The sequence below is a fragment of the Panthera pardus genome, unplaced genomic scaffold, assembly GCF_024362965.1.
Source record: "Panthera pardus isolate Hobbes unplaced genomic scaffold, ASM2436296v1 HiC_scaffold_25, whole genome shotgun sequence".
Taxonomy (NCBI): Eukaryota; Metazoa; Chordata; class Mammalia; order Carnivora; family Felidae; genus Panthera; species Panthera pardus.
The window spans coordinates 25,777,189-25,797,604 of NW_026526821.1; the positions used below are offsets into that span (position 1 = coordinate 25,777,189).

At 49.6% G+C, this 20,416-nt stretch overlaps 2 protein-coding genes across 2 annotated transcripts in view; both read right to left on the minus strand.

Annotated features, from left to right (window-relative positions):
• The window catches only part of LOC109272557 (vomeromodulin-like), a 286,851-nt gene that overhangs the window by 149,069 nt on the left and 117,366 nt on the right, over window positions 1-20,416 (minus strand). The gene's annotated exons all lie outside the window — the stretch shown is intronic.
• Window positions 7,763-15,901, minus strand: BPIFA2 (BPI fold containing family A member 2). The gene is made up of 7 exons (XM_053890869.1): window positions 15,745-15,901; window positions 13,694-13,838; window positions 12,924-13,031; window positions 11,609-11,761; window positions 9,164-9,245; window positions 8,019-8,082; window positions 7,763-7,782 (listed from the first exon to the last, which is right to left on the minus strand). Exons 1-7 carry the CDS (start codon window positions 15,899-15,901, stop codon window positions 7,763-7,765), a joined length of 729 nt encoding a protein of 242 aa, XP_053746844.1.

Consider the following 20,416-nt stretch of genomic DNA (forward strand, 5'->3'; position numbering starts at 1 on the left):
CTCATTTATTTTTAGTGCTGCATCATATTCTACTGTCTGGATATACCACAGTCTATTTATCCATTCACCTGTTGAGGGGCATCTTGGTTCCTCCAAGCTGGGGCAGTTATGAATAAATCTGCTAAAATCTCCAAGTGCAGGTTTTTGTGTGGACACATCTTTTCAATTCCTTTGGGTAAATACCAAGGGGTGTGATTGTGGCATGGTGAGGTGAGACACTCTGGAAGCTTCGATCAAGGTTGTAAAATGCAGGTCCACAGATACCATTGTCAGTACAGCTGCTCTAGTTAGCAGTTGTGTCTGTAGGCAGAGGGTCACTTGGATGGGCAAGTGCTTGCAGGACAACAGGGACAAATGTGACTTTGCCTACTGACCTTGGATATGAGATAAAGAGAATCAGAACCAAAGGTGAGGTCTAGTGCCTTCCTGCAACACTCTCTCCTTCCTAAGCTGAGGACGGTGGGATGTAGGCTCCTGAGCCATCAGCTCTGGCCCCAGAGCCTAGTCTGGGGGGCCCAGGATAGCAAAGGCTCAGCATGATTAAGTTGCAGGATGGACTTCCCTAGCTGTACCTCTCTCATGGGCACCTCCTCCCTGGAAGCCACCCTCTCTCTCTGTCCACAGCCCAGCTCTCCACCCCAACAGCTCCTGCCCTGGGTGGGACCTGGACCAGCCATGGCCTTTGCCTCCTTTCAACCCACCCAACATATCACCTGTTAGAGGAAACTTCCTGAAACTGATTGCTGAGATTGTCTCTCTCCTGTCTGGAAACTTTCCATGGCTTCCTAGTAACTAGCCCAGTGGTTCTCAAAGTGTAGTCTGGGGGCCCCCAACAAACTTCCAGGAGGTCTGCGAGGTCCAAAAATTTTTTGAATTAATATGAAGACATTATTTGCCTCTTCTCTCTCATTTATCTCACAAGTGTAGAGCAGATTTTTCTGAGAACTCCATGACATGTGATATTGGAACTGACTGGAGGCAGAGCAGATGCAAGGATCCAGCTCTCTTCTGTTAAGCCAGTCGTTATGGAGATTTTTAAAAAAATGTTTATTTATTTGTTTGTGTGTGTGTGTGTGTGTGTGTGAGAGAGAGAGAGAGAGAGAGAGAGAGAGAGAGAGAGGAGACCAAGAGAGGGGAGGGGCAGAGAGAGAGAAAAAGAGAATCCCAAGCAGGCTCCATGCTGTCAGCACAGAGCCCCATGCAGGGCTTGAACTCCTGAACGGTGAGGTCATGACCTGAGCCAAAATCAAGAGTTGAATCCTTAACTGATTAGTCACCCAGGCGCCCCGCGAGATTAAAAAAAAAGAAAGAAAGAAAGAAAGTAAAACAGAGCCACTCCTCTCACTTTTGATGTTTTCTGGAACATGGGGTTATTTTTCATAAAATATGTCATTTTGTTAAAATGAGATGCCCGTCAGCCCCAGGCTGGGCCAGAAGCCCCTCCTCCGAGTCTTTCTCTCAACCCCACCTCCCAGGGGGCTATGAACCTGAGTCCTGCCCTCTTCACTCCCAGCCCCTGCCGTGGACTTGGAGCTTTGCAGGATCCCCTCAAGGCTGCTGTGCTCAGGGGCAGGGGGTCCTGTTTCTGTCACCAGGCACAGAGCCTGGCTTAGCTAGGTGCTCAACAACCCTCTTCCTTTTGGAAAATCCATGTTATTTCTTGAACAAACATTAACACAGAAGTGAGTCACCCCAACAAATGAAATTTGTCAAATTTCAGCATCCCCGTTCAGTTCCCCCACCCAGTCCCAGTTTCTTGCATCATTGTGACACCAGCTCAGCACAGTTCTCAGAGCTGTATTTTCATTCAGCTGTAAAACACAGTATTTCCCCAAATTAAAAAAAAAAAAAAGTTGAGAAAATAATCTTTTGAGTTGATGGAATAATTGCCTCTCCTAACTTGGGACCTTCAGCTCTTCCAGGGTGATGAAGTTTATTCCACTCCCATTCAAAGAACAAATATTTAAAATAAAAGTGTCTATCTGCTGGCAAATATACGGTGAAATGTATATACTCCCTCATCCTAGTGTAAATAGAAAGATCCGGGTTGGTAAGTTCTATGATGTGTTCCTGGCATCCTATACTGTTCCAAGGCATAAGGTAAATAATTTTGATCCTGAGATGTTATCCTGAAGGGATGGTGCAAACATTGGAAAGATCCAGCATTTATTTAACTGAATTAAACCTTTAAAAGAGCCTGCGCGACAGTTTTGCTCTCTGTTTTCTGGCTGATTCGGGGTCCAGTCAGGTCTTGCCTTCTTTCTTCTCATATATTCCCTCAGGCCAGTTCTTCCCTCTCCTCCTCCGTATGGCCTCTTTGTCCCCAAAGCCTCCTTCATGAGGTGTCACCATCTCCAGGAAGCCCTCACCCCTCTTTGAGGTCTGAGCCAGAGCTGGTAGCAGGGGCGCCAGGCTGACAACAGAGCCCTCGTCACTTCTGCACCCTCTTTCCTTTCACCTCCATTGCCCACATTAGTCACCGGTGGGGCCGAGTGGCCTTGGCCCCACCCACCCCATGTTCTGGCTTAAATTACCTAGGAGCCCCGCATTTGGTCCTAGTCCATCACTTATGTCCTCAAGTCCCAGGTATCTAGCCCTGATTGACAGAAAATGATGACAAGACTCCCAGTTCTGGCTTGCTAGAAATTTCCTGTGCACCTACCCACTCAGGTGTCCTGGAGATGGTGTCTGATTGTATACAGACAGAAGAGATTCATTCATTCATTCATTCACTCACTCATTCAACATTTGTTAGTGCTTATACTGTATCTGGTCCTTTTCTGGACGCTGGGGCTGTTGAGAGGAGCGAGGTTCCTGCCCTCAAGGAGCTCACGGGCTCATGGCGGCAGATTGATGAATAGGAAAGGTGAAAACCGGGGCGCCTGGCAGCTCAGTGGGTTAAGCATCCGACTTCAGCTCAGGTCATGATCTCGAGGCTCGCTGCGTCAGATCTTTTGTTCCCCTCTCTTTGCCCCTCCCCCTCTCTCAAAAATAAATATTAAAAAAAAAAAGAAGGGAAAAACCATACTAACCAGAGTTGACACTCTTTCTTCCTTTTTTTTAATGTTTATTTATTTTTGAGAGAGAGAGAGAGGGAGGGGGAGCAGGGGAGGGGCAAAGAGAGAAGACAGAGGATCCAAAGTGGGTTTGAGGCTGACAGCAGAAAGCCCCATGTGGGACTCAAACTCATGAATCATAAAATCATGACCTGAGCCAAAGTCGGACACTTAAACGACTGAGCCACCCAGGCGCCCCTGAGCAAAGTTTTAAGGCTGAGCAGGATTTAGCCAGCTGGGGAGGGAGGAGGAATGGTGTGCGCAGTAGACATAACAGCATGGACAAAGGCTTGGCACTGACTCCAGTTGGTTACTGCCCAAAGAAGCCCTGAATTTTGAGACCTCCTTTGTGTATTTTTTGTGGGAGGAGGGGTTGTCACAAAACAGCGAGAAAGGAAAACTCACCCTTCTTCCCCCGCCAGAAGGGAAGCACCGGCTCTGGAGGAGGGTGACTTTGGATTAAATCCAGCTTTGCCCCTGACCAGCTGTGTGGCCTTGGGCAAGTCACTTCACCTCTCTGAGCCTTACTTAGTTGCCACATCTTCCCCCAAGACCCATTCACTGCATCCCTCAGAAAAAAACGGAATTCAGTGGGATAATGTGCATAAAGGTTTAATACAGGAATTCTCAACACTATTGACATTTTGGCCTGGATGATTCTTTTTTGTGAGAGGCTGTCCTGTGTATTGTAGAATGCTAAGTGACAATCCCCGGCCTCTACTCACGACATGCCAGTAGCATCTGCAACAATATGTGACAATTAAAATGTCTCCAGACATTGCCAATGCCCCTGGGGGGCAAAGAATCACCAGTCTAATACAGCGCCTGGCATGTGGTAGGGACTCCATAAATGTTTATTCTCTTTCCCATTCAAGTCTGGAGGGAGCACTAACTTTTGTCCTGTTGGAACAGGAAGGGCCTTTAGGGATCTCTATGCAAATAAGAAAACAGGGCTCAGAGAGAAGTTAGCAGGCTAATGTCACACAGCACGTTATTGGCAGAAGGAGGCAGGTGGAATAGAGACAAAGTAGCCTTGACAAGGAGACCCCAAAACACACTGGTTTATTTATTTATTTATTTTTTTTTAAAGATTTTTTTAACGTTTATTTATTTTTGAGACAGAGAGAGACAGAGCGTGAACAGTGGGGAGGGGCAGAGAGAGAGGGAGACACAGAATCTGAAACAGGCTCCAGGCTCTGAGCTGTCAGCACAGAGCCTGACGCGGGGCTCGAACTCACAGACTGTGAGATCATGACCTGAGCCGAAGTCGGACGCTTAACCGACTGAGCCACCCAGGCGCCCCAACACACTGGTTTAAATAAGCTAGCTCATTCTTTTACTGCCATGGAGCCCAGAGGTGGGTAGTCAGGGGCTTTAGGAGCAGCTCTGCTGGCTCAGTACACAGCTTCCACCTCTAGGTCTCAGGCAGTTCTGCTCATTCCCATTTCTAACTTGATAGAAGGAAGAAAGTAGAGGGACCCCCCCCCCCTTCTTCTTCTTTTTTTTTTTTTTAAAGCTCAGTTCCCAATGTGGGACTTGAACTCACAACCCAAGATCATGAGTCACATGCTCCACACACTGAGCCAGCCAGCCAGGAACTCCTTCCTTTCAAACACATCATTTCTGCTGATATGCCATTGGTCAGACTTTAATCGCATGGCTACTGCAAGGGAGGCTGGGAAATGTAGTCTCTGGCTGGGGACGATGTGCCCAGTTAAAATCTGGGGAGGGGAGAGAATGACCACTGGGAGACCATTGACAGTGTTGTGATAAAGACGGGGTGAAAACCCAAGATCTCCCAGGACCATGGTTTTCTCTACCACATCAGGGCTGTTAGCAGTCAATCAACAAACACTAGGGTGGTTGTGATAGCAATTTCAGCGTGTAGAGGGGACACAATAGCTATCAGGCCCTAGTTAAACACTTCCCATCCTCGCAACAGCCTAGTGACCGAGGTTTTACTGTTAATTCCCTACAGGGGAGAAACTCCAGATTCTGAGAGGCTAAGTAAATTACCCAAGATTTCAGACCTAGAAAGTGGCAGGGGCCATCTTGAGCTCAGATGTGCCTAACTCCCTGGCCCTCGCCCTGTGCCCAGCAGCCCCTTGGCACATCTGAACTGAGGTCCTCACGGGATCACTCAGGAGAGCTGGTCTGAGGCCCCTCCAGGCCACTCCAGGGACTCAAGAGTCCCTTGAGGTGACTGGACCCCATGAGGCGGTCCCTTTTGGATGGGGTGGCATCCTCCTCCCTGCAGGGCAAAGGGGAAACTAAGGCCTGCATGTAGGGAGGAAGAGCAGCCTCAAGAGGCTCTCATGTGTCCAGGGCAGAAGAAAGCAGTGCCTGCTGGGGGCCGAGGAGGCAGCCAAAGTGCTTGGGTGATGGGATGTCACTTCTCTGAGCAAAGGCTCTCATAGTTGTGTGTTCAAATCCAGATTTGCCACTTGCTTACTGTGTGACCTTGATGAGTCACTTTCCCTCTGTGAGCCTTAGTTTCCTCATGTGTCAAATGGGGACGAGAACAGTGTTTCCTGGCTGTTGTTAAGAATTGGTGAGGTCACATGTGGCCAGCAAAGGCAGCTCCCCAGGATGGCAGTGGTGGTAACATAAGCAGAGCGATGCTGACTCAACCATGGCCTGGCACAGCCTGGGGTGAGCTGAGCTCTAGAGTGTGGAAGAAGGGACCTCGGCTGGAGACAGCAGCTGGTCTCCAAGGGACCCTTGGCTTCACCAGGCTGGCTGGGCCTCTGTGCAGCCTGGCAGGTGGGCGCACAGGGTCTCAGGCTGGCAGTTGGAGGGGAGATGAGCCCTGGAGTCTGGGGACCATGGGTGTTCTCAGGGGTTGCTTGAATTGATCTCAGCTCCAGCCCTTCAGGGGGCACGGAGGGGAGGGCTGGGATGTGGCCCAGGCCTCTGACCCTACGTCATTCTGCTCTGTACTCCTGAGCCCATGGATCAGATGCCCCCGGTCCTCCACAAGGCCTCTCAGAGTCCCTGGAGGGCAGGGGACGAAAGCACTAGGTGGGGTCACCCAGAATGTGACTGTCCCATTCCCACTGCCTGCCTGGTCCACAGTAGGGACTCACTAAATACCTGCCGAGCGTGTAAATGGATGAATCAAGGGGTCTGCCACTGCCACCGACTGGCTGTGTGGCCCTGGGTCAGTCTCTTGCCCTCTCTGTGCCTTGTGAAACAAGATGGATAGTCCCAAATATCCCTTCCAGATCCCACCCAGGTCTCTACCGCCCCAGTCGCCCCCTCCCCATCCCAATGGAGGGAATAAAAGGAGCCACACAGGAGGGTGCAGAAATTGTTTTTTTATTGCAGGGGGTGGAGGGCGGTGAGCACAGAGGCTGCTGTCCCAACCATGAGGAGAAGGATCTGTGAGGGCTCCTTCTGGCTGCACTTAGGCTGTCACTCTGGTTGGATGGTGGCTGTACCTTTACTAGATGGAGATGCTACGTGGGGCACAGTCAAGCCACTGGGAACTGAGCTGGAATGAGACCGCAAGGGCTTAGGGCACTGACCGCAGTGGGGTTGTTGTGGATCCCTGTCAGCCACCAGACCCTGCTGCCCGAACTCTTTCCCACAATATCCTACAGAGTCTCACATCTTGGAGAAGGGACTGGCACCTGTGGTTTGGGGTTTGTCTCTGGCACCTGACACGGACCTATCCTCCTTCCCTCACCCTTCTCTCCCCTCACCTTAGGAGCAATGGCAGATGTGAAAAGACTGATCAGAGGCCAAGACTAGAGCCAGGGTTCAGGGCTCGGTATATGACCAGGATCGTGGATCAGTCTGAGATCAAGGTCAGGGCTCAGTCTGTGACTAGGATCCAGGCTCATTCTGGGTGTCGGAATAAGGCTCAAGGTGCAGAGTGTGACCAGGTCAGGGTTCAGGCTGGGGCCAGGGTCACAGCTCAGTCTATGACCAAAATTAGGGCTCAGCCTGCTGCTAAAAAGAGAGAAGCCAAGCCTTGCTTTGGCTTCACCACAGGTGCCTGTGGAGGGGCCTCATCCCCTGAATGGGGCACAGAGCCACCCCTTACCTTTGGTTGGGCATCACAGCAGCCCTCCTCATGCCCCTCTTCAGGCAGCAGCTTGCGGTTTGCTGTCCTTTGGAAGTTTATCTGAAGGGACAAAATAAATAGCAGGCCTCATTCTCCAATAGAAACCAGACCCCAATGGCTGCTGCTCTCCAGCGGGTCAGTCTGACAGCCATGGGACCTCAGGCATGTCAGTCCACTTCTCTGAGCCTCAGTTTGTTCATCTGTAAAATGGGTATAATGACAGCACCCACCCCACAGGGTTGTTGCGAGGCTCCAACGGGATGGTGTATGCAGAGTGTAGAGAGATCGCCCAAGGAACTGACCTGTGGCTGTTTCCATAGAAGGGCCACCTCCAGGACCCTGATACCTTCACCTACCCACTTCTACTGCTCGGCAACCCCAGCCACACCTGGAGACCCAGAGAACAAAGAAAGCCGCTCCCCCACCCCCCATGGCTGGAGGAGAAGCCACGGCTTTTCACAAGGAGGGAAAGAGGCCAGCTTTTCCTCTGAATCCACTCATCAGCCTCCGGTGTTTATAATCTTGGTTCACCCGGGAGGAAACCCAGGCTCAGAGAGGCAGACCCACTTGAACAAGGCCCCATAGCTGCTAAATATCAGAGCCAGGATTTGAACCCAGATATGGCCGCTCTTCTTTCTCACATCTCATAGGCAGGTTCTGTGGGTTTAAAGAGGGATGATAGAGAGCTCTCAGAGGCCCACAGAACCCCCTCAGTTCTGCAAAGACTCCATCCAGCCACACTCCCCCAGCTTGCTCAGACGTTGGGTCCTCCTGCTTCTCCAGGGTCCCCTGGCCAGACCTACCGTGGGGTGGGTGCAGGGTTCATGCTTAACCTTAGAAGGCTGCAGAGGGAAAAGCTCCCCCCCTGCCACCGTCCCCAGGCTGTGACTTACCAATGATGTCATGTAAAATATGTTCATCCACCGTGGAGACCAAGAGGTGGATCAATGGGCACACCTGTGGGGCGGGAGGGGGGGGCGGGCGGAGAAACAGGGCAGAAGGGAAGGAGGGAGGGGGAGGAGGGCCAGGAACAGGAAGGAGGACAAATCATTATCAGCTGGGGAGAAACTGCCAGCTGCCCAGGAGTATCTCAGAACCTTTGATCCTTAGGATTCTAGAACAACAGAAACTTAGAAGTCTAAAACTAGAGAACAATAGGATGTTAGAATTCTAAAACCTTAGAACATTGGAACCCTAGAACCTTGAGAATCTAGAATGTTCACATCCCAGAACCCTACACTCTTGGAAATCTTGAACCTTGGCACCCTGGAATTTTAAGGAATCAAATGGGGCCCTGGGAACCATAGAGCAGATTTTCTCACCATTCTGTGTGTACAATCCCCTGAGGATCTCACTAAAATGCAAATTCTGACTCAGCACGTCTGGGGTGATGATGGGGCAGGGGGGCAGGCTGAGAGCCTGCATTTCTAGTAAGCTCCCTGGTGAGGGTCCATGCTGCTGGTCAGAGGACCACATTTTGAGTAGTGAGGCTCCCGTTCAGTGAATCACAGAGCCACGTGGAGGATTTTTCTTTCACAAACCCAGATTCCCAGCCCCCTTCCAGAATGACTGATTCAGAATCTCTGGAACTTTGTGTGTACATATGTGTGTACGTATGAAAATGATGAAAATACCTATTTTTACAGGTTGGTGTTTATTGCTTTAATTAATTATCTAAGTGATATTAATTTCTAATTATGGTGGAGATATAGTTTTCTTTTAAGATAAATGTATTTAAATAAGTTTAAGTAAAATTGCATTGTTTAAAGGAACACATTAGCTAAAAAGGCCAGGTAGATATGGCCAGTGGCTCAAGTTTGGGACCCAATGATTTCAGCTACTGTCAGGCCCTGCTCCTCTCTCCTGCTCCCCAGGCTGAATAAAGGGGTGCAGGTTCCAGCTGACAGCCCAAGGAGAAGTTTGCACCTTGGAAAAAAAGGTGCCAGAGAATATGATCAGGCCTGTGAATGGTACACCTGCCTCCCTTCTCCCCCCCGCCCCCCTCATGTCTCTGGGCCCCCAGGAGTGGAGGACTCACATCCTTCTCTATTAGGTAGGACACAGTCTTTTCCAGGATGGTGGTCATGGAGTTCAGGATCTTGTTGATCAGTTGACTGTGGCTGGAAAAGAGAGGCAACTGATAAAGCCAGGCAAGTGGGGAGAACTGCCACATAGCAGCGGGAGGAGGGTGGGAGATGATGTAGCACCTTGAAGTCACATAGACCCAGGGACACTGTGACGCCTTTCTAACCACAGAGTGCTGTTCAGGGGCACCCCACGTCTGACCAGAGGCTCACCTCAACCTGTGAGAGTCTCCTCACAACCTTAAGACTTCATTGATTCATTTATTCATTCAACACATATTTACAGATCACCACCTACATGCCAGGCACTAAGCTGGGCTGGGGCCACAGGGAGGAGCAAAACACAAGCACTATGCCTCCTGGTACCTAAGCATGAAACAAGTCTTGCTAACTCTGGCTCCTTCCCAGCTTCAGCTCTCAGCATGCCCGACACCTCCTCCGAGCAGCCTTCCCTGACTGCTCGCCTAAGAGAGTGCTTTGCATCAGACCGCTATGTGTCTGACATTATAATCTGACGTTTTCTTTGAGGGCTTTTTACAGATGGACTGGAAGCTTGTCTGCCTGCCTTTCCCTCAGGACAATAAACTCCAGGAAAACAGGGTCCTTGTCTGTTGTCATCAAAAATTCTCCAGAGTTCAGAGCCTATCTTGGACATAGCAGATGTTCAAGCATTTTTGGCTAAAAGAAGCAATGAAGTAAATATAGAATTAAATATATAAGGACAACTTGGGACAAGTACTCCGAAGAGCTAGAGTAGACTATTTCGAGGGAGAATAGAAGGAAACTTTTTAAAATCTTTTTTTTAAGTTTATTGATTTATTTTGAGAGATAGAGAGCGAGAGCATGTGTGCAAGCAGGGGAGGGGCAAAGAGAGAGGGAGAGAGAGAATCCCAAGCAGGCTCAGCACTGTCAGCACAGAGCTCGATGTGGGGCTTGAACTCACAAACTCTGAGATCATGACCTGAGCTGAAATCAAGAGCCAGACGCTTAACCAACTAAGCCACCCAGGTGCCCCAGGAGGAAGCATTGCTAGAACCTGAAGGTTAAGAAGAACATGGAGGTGGAGGGGCAAGGTGTTCTAGGAGGCCGGAACAAGGACAGGTCTAGAGGTGGGAGAGAGCTTCTCTGAGCCCAGAGTAAGGGCCAGGGTGCCTGGAACGCAGTGAGTGATGGCAAGAGTGCAGTGATCTGAGGGTGGGCCAGCTCATACTGAGCCCAGACAGCTGTGGGGAGCACTTGGGGTGAGCAGGCTGGGGGCAGTAGAGAGGAATGCCATTTCACAGATGTGGACACTGAGACCCAGAGTGACAGGATGAATTCCCTGGGACCTGCAGACAAGGCCGTATCCAGCAGGGCTCAGGTCTGTCACTTTGTATCCCAGCCTTCCCAAATAACATCAGGCAGGAGAGCCTTTCTTTGGTTTGGGCGGGGGGAGGGAACTTCAGGCAACCTGCGGTCATATCCCTCAAGAGGGGTATGGTAGAGTGACCTCTGCTCATAGCCCTCACGGCTGAGAGCTGAGAAGCCAGCCTTGTTTCCTCCCAAAGCCAACCTGCCCCAGCCCTCAGCTTCCAGCCTTTCCTCCTCCATGAGCCACCTCCAGGGTCACCCTTCCTCTCCCAATCCTCTTTCCCCACCAAACGTGCCCTTTCAAGCACAGTTTAAGGCACAGGTTTTGTGGATTAACAGGGATCGATGATTTTAATGGAGAGGATTGAGTTTTCAAGATCTCATTTTGGGAATTTTCCAGTGGGTGGAGGCCTCTCTGGGGGCAATCGGAAATTAGAGCCCATGGTAAGCACTGACTTCTCTTCTCCCCCCACCCCCGCATGGAGGCAAGAAGGTGAATACAGTTTGTTGTTGTTGTTATTACGGGATATAACATAATGATAGAGGGGTCCATTTTTCAAGAAAAAGTAACAATCCTAAATGTGCACATGCACAAAACAACAGAGCTTCAAAAAGCAGGAAGCAGAATCCTGGCAGCACCGTAAGGTGGAACGAACAGATTCGTGCTCAGAGGTCAACACTCTGGTCTCGGTAACAGAGAGAACAAGGAGACAGAGTCCGCATGGGTATTATGATCCCTGAGAGCTTAGTGTGTGCCAGGCTGGGTGCCAAACACTTGTGTCTTTCCATCTGGTCGGCTCAGCAACTGAGGAGCAGGCATTATTATCACCTTCACTGAAGGGAAAACTGAGGCTCGGAGGGGCTAAGTTGGTCACAACGTTACAAGCTGGTAGCAGAGCCGGTATTTGAACCAAGGTCTGTCTGACTCCAGAGCCGACACTCCTTTTCGCCACATGGTGCTGCCTCGTGGGTATAGGAATAGGGCTGAGATTAGGGGTCCTCAACTCCCCTGAGAGCCCAGCTCTGCTGAGGTGGAACAAGGGCCTTACCCGTCCAGCAAGGTGATGGAGATGCTGTCTGAGTCACTGAGGCATTCTCCCACGACCACTTTGGGGATGCCAGTCTGGGCATCGGTTTCAAGTCTGAGGCTAGTCAGGAGGTCCAAAGAAACCTTCAGGTTGACCTTCTTGCCAAGGAGAGGCCTGTAGGAAATAAGATTCCCAGTGAATGCAAGTCGAGAAGGCCTGCTAAGCTTCCTCCACTGGGTACACACTACCCAGATGTCTATGGCTGATGTCAGTGTCATCTATATTCCTTATGAGACTGACATATTTATGTTAGGGGCGTCTTTGCCTAGCCACGTGGATATGGCTCATATGACATTTTTATATAGCACCACTGTAATAATTAAAATAATAACAATAGTTAACAGTTATCGAGGGCAAATTATATGCCAGGCATTTCTAAAATGCCTGGATTAATCCATGTCATTACACAAACACCATGAGGGAAAAGCACTATTATCTCTATTTTCAAAATGGGGAAATACTGGTACAGGCTAAGCAACCATCCCAAGATCTCATTGCCAATGAATGATGGAGCCCCCGTGTCCTCCATTTATCTGCTTCCACACATGCTCATTCTCCTAGCTATCTTTCTTAAAGTCATTAATATACCTTAAAATTGTATTTGTCACACAAGTCCTTCATTATATACTGTACAATACTATATGCATTAGGCACAGTGGTCCCTGCTATTCAAAGAGAGTCTCAAGAGAGCAGATAATGCTGGAGGAAATTTTGCCAAAGAGTTGTGAATGCTCATGTTTTCTCAATTTTTCAAATTTTACAATTAGATTGTAAAATTTACAAATTTTACAATCGTACAAATGTTACGATTTCAGAAATATTTAATGGAAGTTTCTTTTAAAAAAATTTTTTTTAACGTTTATTTATTTTTGGGACAGAGAGAGACAGAGCATGAATGGGGGAAGGGGCAGAGAGAGAGGGAGACACAGAATCGGAAACAGGCTCCAGGCTCTGAGCCATCAGCCCAGAGCCTGACGTGGGGCTCGAACTCACAGACCGCGAGATCGTGACCTGAGCTGAAGTTGGACGCTTAACTGACTGAGCCACCCAGGCGCCCCTGGAAGGTTCTTTTAAAAGAGACTTGGTGATGGCCAAAGTTCACCGGAACATTTTAAGGGCTCAGATCTTAGAGCTGGAAAGGCCCCCTCATTTACAGATTGGGAGACTGAGGCCCAAGGCCACATAGCAGCATGGAAAAGTGCCTGGTTCCAATTTGGGAATCCCCTGGCCATGCTGCACTACCACTCCCCAATCCCAGATTCGAATGCATACTCACAGAGCCAGGGTGACATTAGCGGTGACGGGGACCCTTATGTTAATGCCTTCGCCATCAGGAGTCAGTTCAATTCTGATATTCAGGATGCGGGAGTTAAGGATGTTCACGCTGTGCAAAAACCACGGTTTGCCTTTGTTATTCCTCGTGACAGCCATGCTTCCCTGACGCCAGCATCACTCTGAGCATTTGGGCCTCACCACTCCTGCCTTCTTTGGCCTTCACGGTCGCCCTGCTCGGAAGTTTGATCCTCTCCGTGTTGGGGCGTAGCAAAAACGGGCACTCAGATGGATGTCATTTCCCCCACAGGTTCCGGGGGGCAATAAGTGTCAGCATCAGAACTTGAACCCAGAACCGTCTGACTCCAAAACTCTATGTGTGGAGCCAGCTATGTGGTATGAATTCCAGTTTTCTCTCTCCTGAGGGGATCCAGACTTTTACCCTCAGCTATATTTGGAGAAGAAAGGTCTTATTCCTTGGAAGAGGGACTTCAGGCACCAGCAAGCAGGTGGGGGTGAGGATTAAAGGGACCTTCACCGGGATCCCGAAATTACAGAATGTGGAAGCCCCAACCCATGAGCTGCTCAGACTGGCCCCACGGCCCTGCTTCTAATTTGCCCAAGCCCTGATGAACCTGGCCTCAGACGGCCTCAGCTCTATGAGGAGGAGCAAGGTTTATCCACCTTTCTGTCTTTGATCTTAAACTCACCTCCCCAAAGATGTGTGTTCCCTTTTCCTGAAGCAAAGCTCTCCACCTTGAAGCATCAACTCACCTCAAAGTCCCATCCTTAAGTGAGAGGACCTTCGAAAGAGCATTGTTCACCAACTTCTCAGCTTCCTGCAGCTTCTGCTTGGCCAGCTGCCAAACCTTGGAATCCTGAAGCACCGCCACGTCAGCCTTCAATTTCTGAAGGATAGCTGACAAAAACAATTGCCATTGAGAGTTGTGTGCCATTTATGGAGCAGTGACCATGTACGAGGCGCTAGGTAAGACCATTTGCCTATGTTATTTTATTTACTCTTCCTAACAACCCAAATGAGGTAGATATTGTTATTATCTGCATTTTCAGATGAGGAAATAAAGGACCGAAAGGTTAAGAAATGTGCCTAAAGTCGTGTGGCTGGGGAGCCTTTGTTCCTTCCGTGCTGCCTTCATACTAATACATACTCATCATTTGTACCCAGAGCAATCGATCAACGAACGAGGCAATTGATATCGATTGTACACCAGCTTCTAGTTGAGGTGGGGGGGGGGGGGGTTGTCTATTGCTCTGAATGAGATGTTCACACGTTTCAGAAACTGGGTCAAACAAAATGAAGAGAATAAACTAAGAAATGGAAAATCCAGAATCAAGGGAAAAGTATGGCTCCAACTCATAAAAGTGGCAAATGGGAGTTCGAGGATGAGAGCTTGGCAGCAGGCATTTAGAGGCATTCGTAAAGGGGTGCCTGCGTGCCTCAGTTGGTTAAGGGTCCATCTCTTGTTTTCGACTCAGAGCACAATTTGTGAGATCGAGCCCCAAGTTGGGCTCTGCACAGAGCCTGCTTGGGATTCTCTCTCTCTCCCTCTCTCTCTGCCCCTCCCCGGCTCCCACTCTCCCTCTCTCTCTGAAAGTAAATAGATAAACATTTACAAAACAACAAAAACAAAAAGAAATCAGAATTAAAAAAGGAGACAAAATTAAATAAATATAAAGCTAGGTAGCTTTAAAGCTACCTAGGCTTAGGGGTGCCTGGGTGGCTCAGTTGGTTAGGCATCTGACTCTTGGTTTTGTCTCGGGTCATGATCTTGCAGTTTGTGGGATCAAGCTCCATTTTGGAGCTGTTAGCATTGCTGTTAGCCCGGAGCCTGTTTGGGATTCTCTCCCTCCTCTCTCTCTGCCCCTTTTCCCCTCCCCACTCAAACGTGTGTGTGTGTGTGCGTGTGTGTGTGTGTGTGTGTGTGTGCTCTCTCTCTCAAAATAAATAAAGAAACTTAAAAAAAAAGCTACCTAGGCTGAGGGCTTAAGTATGGCTAATTTCCAATGAACTAATACAAATTAATAAGAACATTGAACAACGTAGCAGAAGAATAGGCTATGAATATGAACAAAATGTGCTAAAATATGTAAACAGCTAATAAAATATGGAAAAAATGAGTGGATTCTTTCATAATTGGAGAAATGCAAAGTGAAATGAGTCATAATCTTTTGTCTATGACATTAGCAAAACACTTAAGTGGCCCATACTAGTGCTGCCAAGGGTGGGGGAGGGGAAGGCGCTCTCCCAAGACTAACGGAGAGAATGTTAATGTAAGGGATTATTTGTCAACAACGACTGTAATTTAAAATATGCATACCTTTTTTTTATTTAAAAAAATTTTTTTAACGTTTATTTATTTTTGAAACAGAGAGAGACAGAGCATGAATGGGGGGAGGGTCAGAGAGAGAGGGAGACACAGAATCGGAAGCAGGCTCCAGGCTCCGAGCTGTCAGCACAGAGCCCGACGTGGGGCTCGAACTCGTGAACTGCGAGATCATGACCTGAGCCAAAGTCGGACGCTTAACCGACTAAGCCACCCAGGCGCCCCTAAAATGTGCATACCTTTTGAACTTTTGAAATCTCACTTTTAGGAATTTATCTGACGCGTATATTAGGAAAAGTTTGCCATGATGTAGTGTGTAAAGGGATATTCTTTGAGCATTGCTTATTCCTAGAAAAATAAGTGAATGAACTAGAACTGAAGAGCCACCTTTCTCAGCAAACCACTCATAAAGAGCATCCCCTGGTGGCAGCCTCTGGTAATGTGGGCATAGAATTTAGGCCAATCATCTTGATAACTCACATTCAACTGTATTGTCAATGGTCTCAAGTCCTTTCTCAACAGCAGGTTTCAGCTTGTCCACAACATTATTCAGGTCGTTGCTAAGGTCTCCAAGAAGAGATGCCGAGGTCCCAGTGAGCAGGCCGCACAAGAGAACAAGTTTCCAAAGCTGAAGCATCTTGTCTTAACACTTTGACACCAGGAGGAACAAGAGTGAGAATTACCCAGAGAGAAAAGGATCATCTTTGATAAGCACCTGTTACTCTTACACTTAACATTCCTTTAAGGTAGATGTGGTCATCTGCCATTTTACAGATGGGCAACCCAGATCAGAAAGCTAGAGCAACCTGCCCAGAAACACACAGCCAGTGAGTGGAGGAGCTGGAATTTGGCAAGTCACACTTAGTTCCAAGTCTATGCTCTTTACACAAAGGTCCTTTGCACATGCTAGCTCCTCTGCCTCCTTGTCTTTGCAATTTTACCTAAGTTATTTCCTACTGACTCTCCAGCTTCAGTAAGACATCACGCCCACTGTGAAGCCCACTCTGGCCCCTTCCCAGAGTCAAGGTTAGGGGGCACCCCCCCCCCCACACACCATCTTGCTGTCTTCATCCTCTGATCAGAGTTCTGGATGTCAATAATAATGCTACACTCAAAATATTAGCTAATCCAAGTGGCCCCATCCTTCTGTCTCTTGCCCCCCAAACATTCTGAAGATCGCCACGTGGGGTGCCATCAGGAGAAAGCCCACCACTCACAGGTTTGGAGGAGGATGTCCGCAAATCCTTGCTCCTCTGCACAGTCTCCTGGGATCTGCTAGGGGCTGGTGGCCTTTATGTGGTGGTGACAGGATGGGAGGCTGTGCACAGAAGCAAGCCCTGGTTCCGGGGCCATCCAGAGTGATTCCAAAGAAAATAACCCCTGTCCAGGATGAGCAGAGGGATTTCCAGCCCAAAGGTCACCCAGGATGCTTGAACTGAAATGGATGGACATGCAGAGGACTTTCTGCCAAGACTAAGACCAGGTTCTCATGGAGCATCCAGCTGCCAAGACGGTGGCCATTGTGAATGGGGGTTGGGGTAAAGACTGAGAATGGATGAAGAGGAGAATGTTCTGGTGGGAGGACCAAGAGTGATCATCCAGCTAGTTCTGTCCTCACTTGGGAACTGAGGCACGGAGAGGGGAAGTAACCAATTTGAGGTCACCCAGCAAGACAGGTCCAGAGGTAGGGCTAGAATAATGGCTCACAGAGAGTCAGGGTCAGCGACCAGGGAGGTCATTCTACCCAACCCTCCTCTGGTGTCTGAATGCTCTTCACAAAATCTCGCGTGGTGGAGCCAGCCTCAGTACGATGTTTGTGCTGATGGAGAGCTTCCTATCCCCCACAGCCTGTTCCATCTAGCTGGTCGGGAGCTCCTCCTGGGAGTGAACAAAATTTGCCCCACATTACCTCCATATATGTGGGCAATAGTGAGGCCCAGAAAAGTCGAGCGTCTCACCTGAGGCTGCACAGCCAGTGTCAGGAGATACGCACCAACAGCCTCATCCCTGGTCTCCCTCTGCCCACTTGCCTCCATTCGCTCTACTCTCAGCACAGCAGCCGGAGGGGTGTTACTCAGCCTACCCCCAGAGTCCTCACCATGGCTCTCGAAGCCTGTGTCCTCTGTGCTCTGCCTTTCAGAATCATCTCCTACCTCTCCCTCCCCAGCCCCTACTGGCCTTCCTTCTGTTTCAGAAAGATGCCGACCTCTTTCCTGCCGTGGTCCCTTGCAGAGGCTGTGCTCTCATCCCCAGCTGTCCCCAGCCCTTGACACCCACCTCCCCAGAACCTCCCTGACTGTCCAGCTGAGGGAGCCAGCCGCTCCCACCCTCAGTTCCTTGCCGGCTTCTTTCACAACAAATCATCACAACTGGGTTTTTTTTTTTGTTTTAACTTGTTTCCTGCCCTCCAGCAAGTTGTTACTGTCCTGTGCTCTGGGCCTTCCTCTCGCATGGGTCCCTAAGACACTGACCTGTCCTTAGAATGTTCCGGGCCTCTCCCTGGAGCACCCTGTAAAGCCAGCCACCCACCTGGGCAGGTGGTGAGGTACCCAACACCAGAGATGCTCAGAAATTGGACTAGGTGATTGCTGAGGTCCCGTGCAGCTTCATGTGGCTGGAGCTGTGGTTCCAGATCTCCCTGACCTAAGTTTAAAGAGTGATGTGCATTTTCACGATTCTTCCCTTCAGGTTCTCTTTCTGCCTGGGTCCGGCTGCCTTCCTGGGGATGTGGTTTCGTCAGGCTTCCCGCCTCTTTCTTTTTCTCACCTGCCTGGCCCCGCTGTGGCCTCCTGGAGCCACCGTGGCTGCTGTGGCACCGTTCCTCAGCACAGAGCACATCAGGACAAAACCAGCCTCTCCCCCTGGCATAGCTGCCTCTCACAGCTGAGCTCTGAGGTGATGTTGACTAGAAGCTTCTGTCCCCTGGGGTGCTCCTGGGGTGGCACAGAGACAGGCGAGTGAGTAGTGGGCCCTACACCTCCCCTGTGCAGCTCAAAGTTCCTGCTTCCTAAGGAGCCGTATTCTCCGGATCATTCTCTCCTCTGCTGCTTCACTGGCTCTGCTTACAGGCCCTCGCCACACCCTTAAGGGCTCCCATCTGCTGGAGCATTTGGGGGAATCCCCCAAATCTGGTGTAGACCATGCTAAATCTATCAAAGTGGAGGGAACTCAGGCCCTCTTCTTCCTGGGGCTCTCCAGATCCTACTCCTAACAGTGGTGTGGGACCCTTGAACAAGCACATTTACATACGTGTGCACACATATGGGCATGCGTGTGCATGTGCAAGAACAAGATGGCACAAGCTAGACTCCTCTGAAGAAAACAGATATGTTTCCCTGCCCGCAACGAGGAGAACTTACAGAAGCCTAGAGATCATGTTACCACAGTTCTGAATGAGAAGAGCTTACTACCCACAAATCGGGGTTTGGGTCTCCACAGGTTGCCTGGGTCTGTTTTTTCCTTTAAAGACTTTAGATACAGGGGCACCTGGTGATTCAGTCGGTTAAGCGTCCGACTTCAGCCCGGGTCATGATCTCATGGTTCGTGGGTTCAGGCCCCACATTGGGCTCTGTGCTGACAGCTCAGAGCCTGGAGCCTGCTTCGGAGTCTGTGTCTCCCTCTCTCTCTGCTCCTCCCCTGCTTGCACTCTGTCTCTCAAAAATAAGTAAAAAACATTAAAAAAAAAGATGAAAAATAAATAAATAAACAAATAAGGACTTCAGATACAATTATCTGGTGAAGACCACTGGAGAATGAAACCAATACTAAGGAAATGAGAAAGTTTGTCATTTGAGTGTCTAGATCCAACTGTACCTGAAGTCATATATATCTCTGGACTTTTCGGTTCAAATAAATTTCTTCTTCCCTTTTTTTTTTTTTTTTTTTTTTTTTTGCTTTAGCCCGTGTGAGTGGGATTCCTGCCACTCAAACCCACAGCAGTCCTGACTCACACCTTTGTAGGCTCACGTTGGCCTCCTCCCTTCCGATGGCTACTTGAGGGTTACACCCTATACTTAAAACACTGCAGACCCCGAAGCCAGAGGGAGCTGAGAGTGCATCAGTTTAACCTCCGTGCTGGGAAGTCTGGGGAGCCTGTGGCCCAGAAAAGGAGAAGGACTGTGCAGTGACCTTGGACCCCTCTTATCTTCCTCTTTTCTTGTATGGCTTTCAATTTTGTTGGAATTTTCTAATTTGGGCAATAGCCTTAGAAAAAGAAAAGATTAGGGGCGCCTGTGTGGCTCAGTCAGTTAAGCGTCCAATTCTTAATTTTGGCTCAGGTCATGATCTCACGGTGTGTGGGTTCGAGCCTCATGTCAGGCTCTGGGCAGACAGTACGGAGCCTGCTTGGGATTTTCTCTCTCTCCCTCTCTCTCTCAGCCCTTCCCCCGCTCATGCTCTCCCTCTCTCTCTCAAAATAAGTAAATAAACATAAAAAAAGATTAAACAAAATTACTTAGGAAGCATGTTTAACGTACAGGTACTTGAGTCTGATCCCTAGCTAATTTGGGTCAGGGGTTCCTGGAGCCCCAAGGGGGTCCGTGTCTAGGCTACCCCCGGGGGTGGGGGGCGGTTGACCAGAAACGAAAACACCTGGACTGGATGACTCACTCAGAGGTGCCTTGTACCTTGATTCCTATGGCCTACCTGTGACCCTTCCCCAACCTCTGGAGCCCCAGCTCAGCCTAGACATGACCGGAACAAGCCTATAGCTCATGTGCACAGCACCCTACAGTGTAGTCTGTCTTGCAGAAGCTGGTATGAGACCCGTACCAGCAGACGATGGACAGTAACAACTGCCATTTATTGGGCACCTACTTTGTACGGTGCTTTGACTTCATCTGGTTTCGTCCCCCCAGTGGATTTGCGGGGCGTGTTACTGCCCCGTTTCTCGGATGAGGAGCGTGGGGCTGGGGCAGGAAAGACAACTTGCTCGAAGCCGGGGGACAGGAGAGGGCAGGGCTGGGAAATGGTAACCCGCCAATTGAGAGCGGCTGTTCCAGGCGCGGCCTCTTGGGAGAAGCAGCGAGTCCCCCTTTTCTGCCCAAGTGCCCTGCACCCAGTAGGGGCAGGGGAGTGTCCAGCAGCTGCTGGGTGCCTGGTGCTGGGCTCGATGCTTTCGGGGCACTTTCCCCAGCTAGTCCTCACAACCACC